General features: G+C 46.1%; 1 protein-coding gene across 5 annotated transcripts in view; it reads left to right on the forward strand.

Moving 5' to 3' along the window:
- TXN2 (thioredoxin 2) overlaps positions 1-3287 on the forward strand; it is a 113322-nt gene extending 110035 nt beyond the window's left edge. For all 5 annotated transcript variants that reach the window (XM_069231182.1, XM_069231183.1, XM_069231184.1 and 2 more), the window contains exon 4: positions 2659-3287. In XM_069231182.1, the coding sequence (XP_069087283.1) occupies positions 2659-2772 (114 nt within the window). In that variant the 3' untranslated portion in view covers positions 2773-3287. The remainder of the gene's footprint in view (positions 1-2658) is intronic.
- The last annotated feature ends 2713 nt before the right edge of the window (positions 3288-6000 follow it).

Below are 6000 nucleotides of genomic sequence, written 5' to 3' on the forward strand. Positions count from 1 at the left end.
TCCAGTTCCTTTGTTATTTACAAGTGCACCATGCCCTCGCACACCATCAGGAATCGCTATCTGATACAGCTCACTCGATAGAAAGACCCCCTGTATGGAAAGGGGGACTTTCCGGATTTATAAAACATAGGTCATTTACTCCCCTAACCTTTTCTTGAGATTGAAGGCACGCTGGAAGGGGTGGCTGGGTCCACTAGATGATGGCGACTGAAGAGATACCTGTACGGATTGACGTGTGTTTGTTATTCCTGGGAGACTAACAAATTCAGCTCAAATAGCTCCACGTTACCTACCTTACGCCTTTGCGTCTGCGTCAGTCCCAAAAACTCCTTGAACCCAAATGCCTCTGCTGCCCCAGAGGTGTCTTTCATATGGTATGGCGCCGCCCCACTGTAACACTGTATTGGCAGGGAAATGTCACCCCCTGCCTGGGGTCCTTGGGAGACGGATAGATAGATCCTTTGCCGCTGATTGCACTCTTGGGCAATGTTGAGAATTTGGAGGGGGAGGGGTGTAATAGTGGTGACTGCACTCTGGTTGGTATTGGAACTGTGATTGCAAAGAGACGTCGTCAAGCACTGGAACTCCTCAGGCCCTCCCTCTTTATCTGAATTGCCTGGTGCGTGAAACATGAAGAGCCATAATATGTGGCAATCAGTGCTTTGAATGGGTTGGTACTGGGTACCGGCACTTTTTTATTTTGAGAGGGAGAGTATCTGCACTTCTCAAGAAAAACATTACTTTTAGTTGGCGAGAACCGGCACTTCTCAGAAACAAGCAGACACTCTGGTACAGAGTACCTGCATTTCTGTTTTTCCATTTTAAGCACTGATGGTAAAGGACTGTCTTCTGAAGCATAGGACGATTTGGGGGAAAGGATGGGCCTATTATGGCCTGGAATAAGGTGTGTAAAGAATTATAATGTTTGCGGCTACAAAAGCATGGGACGTTATTTTATTATGATAGCATTATGTGCATTGTTTTGTTTTAAATAAATACGATTTGGTATTTAAAAAAAAAAAATCCACAAAAGGGCGACAAATTGAATCCAAAAATGGGCATCTTGGTAGAGGAGGAGACGCTCTCAAGTGGGAAACTAATTTTCCTAGTGTGTCAAAAATCCTTAAACGGGAACTGTCCAAGGAGCGCAACCGAAATGTAAGTCACTAAGGGGTCATTATGACCCCGGTGGTCGGTGTAAGAGTGGAGTTATTACCGCCAACAGCCTGGCGGTACATACCTCCACTATTATGACATTGGCGGTTTGGCCAAAGCCAAACCGCCAAGTTAACACACTGACCGCAATGGCGATAACGACTGCCGGGCTGGAGACTACAGTCTCCAGCCCGGCAGCCGTCACAAGGCTGCCCACGGCATTTTGACCCCGCCCACCGCCATGGTTTCCGTGGTTTCTGTACGGCCACGGAAACCATGGCGGTAGGCACAATCAGTGCCAGGGAATTCCTTCCCTGGCACTGATGGGGGTCTCCCCCACCCCATAAACACACATGCATATACACATTCACCCACGCATGCATATATTTATACACACTCACAACAACACTCACTAACCTACATCCAGGCACAAATGCAATCACACGACACAGCATGCACGCACACACACACACACACACTCATGCGCACACCCATGCACGCGTTCACACACACACACACACACCCTCGCACACAACACCCCCTCTCCTGTCGGAGAACCCGACTTACCTTCTTGCAGGGGGTACTCCGGCATGAGACTGGACGTGGCGCTGCTGCTGGCAGCAACGCCACCTTACTGCCGTCCGCCGCCATGACCGTAGCTGGAATTCTGCCAGCATTCTGGCGGAATTCTGGCTGCGTTCATAATGCCATGGACGGTAGGTAGCCACGGCATTTGCTGCCAATCTTATAATGAGGGCTTAAGTGTTTAGGCTCCTACAACAAATGACCCTGGCTTCTGGCGGAGCCCTTGAGAGTTGCGCCTTAGCTACCTATTTGGAAGACTGGTGCCCCTCGGAGACCAAGTTGGCATTTTGTCATTGTAGAAATCTAAAGTAAAATAGATATAAAAGTTGTGAATACTGTGGCCAAGACACCTAGGGCCCGATTCACAAAGGTAAACTTAGACTTTTGTATCTTTACATCCTCATGGGCGGAATCTCAGCACCCAGAGTGTACTCTCGCAGCCAGATTGGAATCTCTGTTCTCGGGCGGATCTCTACTCTGCATGCGGAGATTCCGCTGCGAGTGGGAATGTAAAGATAAGATACTACTTGTAACTTACCTTTGTGAATACCGAAAAGTCGTAAGCTTAGACTTTTGGTCTAAACTTAAACCAAAAGTCTAAGTTGACACTTGTGACTCAGGTCCCTATTGTGATCTTATTGCATGGAAAAGTATAACGCTGGGAGGGTTTATAGTTTTGAAACCATTGGGTATCGCGGACTATTCTGGATCCAGCCACAAGGTGTCAGTAGAGCACAGCACTTGTAAATTTGTGAACAATACCTAGCTGCAGAAACGTTTTTATTACAGGAAGTAACTTACACCTAACAAAAAATGTTTGTGTGGAGCGTATTACTTCCACAGGATAGAGAGGTTGGGGCTCTGAATATATCCAGCTCCCTTTGGGTCTGTAATTAACCTCACCCGTCTCGCCCCCAGGTCTCGGCGGTCCCTACGGTGATGGCTGTGAAGGACGGAAAGGTGGTGGACAAGTTCGTGGGCCTGAAGGAGGAGGACCAGTTGGAGGCCTTCGTGAAGAAGCTGTTGTGCTGAAGGGAGCGGTTCAGAGAGGAGCCCCGGGCTGACGGACCAGTAAAGCTCCTTCCAATGCGTACAAATAAACATTGTGACCTCCATACGTATTCTTCCTCAGGGCAAATTATGGCAAGGCCGCACAATCCTGATAGCCTAGGAGGGAAGGAGTCATGAACTATGACTGTACCCCCAGGGAGAGATGCCCTGAAAACTGTGACCCCTTCCTTTAACCAGGAGCTAAACATCCTGTAAGCTGTGACTGCGAGGGGTGGTGGGAAGGGGCAACAATCATTATCGCAAATGTTGGGCTGACGCCGTCGACACATTTAGGCCTCTACCGAGAGTGTGCCCAGGTAATGCTTCCCACCAATACCCCCGTGAACCCCAACCCACCCGGTGCCTTCGCCACATGAGGATCTGTGCCAGCGCGCGTACTTCTGTGTCTCCTGTTTACACCTTGGGAGGAGAGTGAGGGCTTGGGTGACTATTGTAGAGTTCTGTGTTATGACAATAAAGTTTGTTTCACAACTCTTCATCGCCGGAGATTCTCTTGGCAGGACGTGGAGCTGTAGAGGCCCCAGTGACGCCGAATGTTTCTGATTGGCCTCGGGAATGTTGCAAGTGGTGCCACGCGACCCTTGTAGCAGGCGAGACCATCCTTGTCACAGCTGCTATAAGGTGATGGTTACAGGGCTCATGCAGCGACTGTTACAGCTGGCGAGACCCTGAATGTAGGAGGTGGCAAGAAGGTGAACGTTTCAGGGTGTGAGGCAATGAATGTGGCATGGTTAGACACTATGTAACAACAGCGTTACAGGGGTGAGATGGTGAATGTCCTATCAGAAGAGAGACGAATGTTAAAGCAAATAATAGTGGTTGTTACAGGAGGTTAGGCAATTTTTGTGACATTGTTGGTATACACAATGTTACAGGGATGAGAAAGGGAATGTTTTATCAGGTGAGACACAAATGTTACAGCAAATAATAGTGAATGTTATGGGGAAGAGACAAAGATTGTGACCTGGTTAGACACAATGTAACAACGGTGAGACGGTGAATATCGTATCAGGTGAGACATGAATGTTACAGCAAATAATAGTCAATAATAAGACAGGGAGTGAGGCAGTGAATGTGACATGGTTAGGCACAATGTAACAACAACGTTACAGCAGTGAGACGGTGAATGTTTTATCAGGTGAGACACAAATATTACAGCAAACAATAGTTAATGTTATGGGGCGAGACAATGACTGTGACATTGGTATACACAATGTGACAGCAACGTTACAGGGGTGAGACGGTGAACGTTTCTTCAGGTGAGGCACAAATGTTACTACAAATAGTAGTGAAAGTTACCGGGTGAGACAGTGAATGTTACCAGGGTGGGATGGTGAATGTTTTCTCAGGTTAGGCGTGAACGTCACAGCAGCTAATAGGAAATGTTACAGAGGATGAGCCAAAAAATGTAATTGGTTGCAATTATGTAACCATCAATAAGATGGCGATTGTTACAGAGATGAGGTGTTGCATATTTTATCAGGTTAGACATTAATGTCAAAGCAGCTAATAGTGACTGTTACATTGTGGCTACCAATAGCCCTTTCTTTGTTTCACCCCTTGTAACAGCCAGTAAAATAGTGAATGTTAGAGGTGAGCCGGCAAACGCTTTATTGGGTTATAAGTGAATGTCACAGCAGCTAAGTGGTGAATGTTACAGTGGACGAGACCATGAATGCTATATCGGTAACTACAATGTAACAACAGGTAAGATGCTGTTAAAATAAGTGAGACAAGGAATGTTATCGCAGAAGATACAGTGGATCGGACACGAGAGCTACAGTGAATGTTAAAGCTGGTATTCTATTGTATTGCAGCATTTCTGCGTCTTGTCAAAGTCCAAAATCACTTTTTGAAACCATCAAAAGAGTAGTAAATGACTCTTGCATAGATGAGAGAATGATGTTGGCTGAGTTGTGGTTAATTAGTGTTGAGGATTGGTGTGGTGCGTGAAATCACAGTGTGTTTGTGCTCCAGGCTTAATGCAGCAACTGCGAGCATGTCTTACAAATATGATGGAAGTGGAAGAGTGCAAGCGCAGCCTTTCAAGTGGCATATACAAACTTGTGAAGCAAGTGGCCTAAGGGACAATTCATTCCTAGTTTTTGGAAAAGCCAGGATTTAATTGTTCTTCTGAATTGTTGATGGTTGTTATTTGACCTTGTTTTCTTTGGCAGAATATTGCAGAAGTTGCGTATATGTACCCAGTAGATGCTACCTCTTGGGCAGGTTTATTTTTTATTTTTTAATGAAGGACTAACAGAAGTGTGGAAATTCCTGATCTAATGTTTCTTCTTCGGTTGTATAAACCAAGTTTGTTTCAATTGCAGAAAAGCCGGTCCATGGCCAATGCACGAGGCTGAGACCATGAAGGGAATGTTGCCACCAGGAGCCAATGTAGTACTGTAGGTTTGGGCTAAATGTGATCTCATTTGCCTAGGTTTAGAACTTGTATTGCTGCCTTATTCTGAATTCTTTGTAGCTTCACAATTAGTTTTCTAGTAACTCCAATGGAAACACTAGTTGTATAATACAGCTGTGATATCATTAGTGGTTGTGATGCTTGTATCCTACGAGAGAGCCCTAGGTAGGGAAAAATATGGCCTGGGGGGAGGCAGCAGTGCTACAGAGGGGTAGATGGTCAAGTCTTTTAGCAGGCGGAATATAAATGCTACAGTCGGTGAGACAAAGGTTTCAACAGAAGAGACTGAAGGTTACAGCTAGCAAGACATTATGGGATGACGTGAGCACCACAATGAGTAAGATATCCATGCTATATTGGGAAGACAGCGACTCTAACAGCAAGTGCAATGGCGAATGAGACTGTGTGGGTGAGCCAGTGTTGTACGGTGTGAGACGGCAAGTGTGACAAGTAAAAGTAGCGGAGAAGGTCAACACTGTGATGCAGAGACTGTTACAGAAAACAAGACAATGGAATAGCAGCTGAGAAGGTAAATATTACAGGGGGTGAGACAATACAGCTGGGAAACCCAACAATTGCTGGAGTAGCTAATATGATAAACTTACAACGAGTGAGATACTATTACAGCAGGTAAGATAGTGAATGTGCCAGCGAGTAAGACTGAATGTTTTAGCGGGTGAGAGAGCAAAAACTAGGTGAGGCAGGATTTAGCAGGTGGAGGAAGCTGGCCTGGTGTGTGGTGGGTATCCAAGGTTCTTACACCTTCT

The sequence above is a fragment of the Pleurodeles waltl genome, chromosome 4_2 (assembly GCF_031143425.1).
Source record: "Pleurodeles waltl isolate 20211129_DDA chromosome 4_2, aPleWal1.hap1.20221129, whole genome shotgun sequence".
In the NCBI taxonomy this organism is placed as follows: Eukaryota; Metazoa; Chordata; class Amphibia; order Caudata; family Salamandridae; genus Pleurodeles; species Pleurodeles waltl.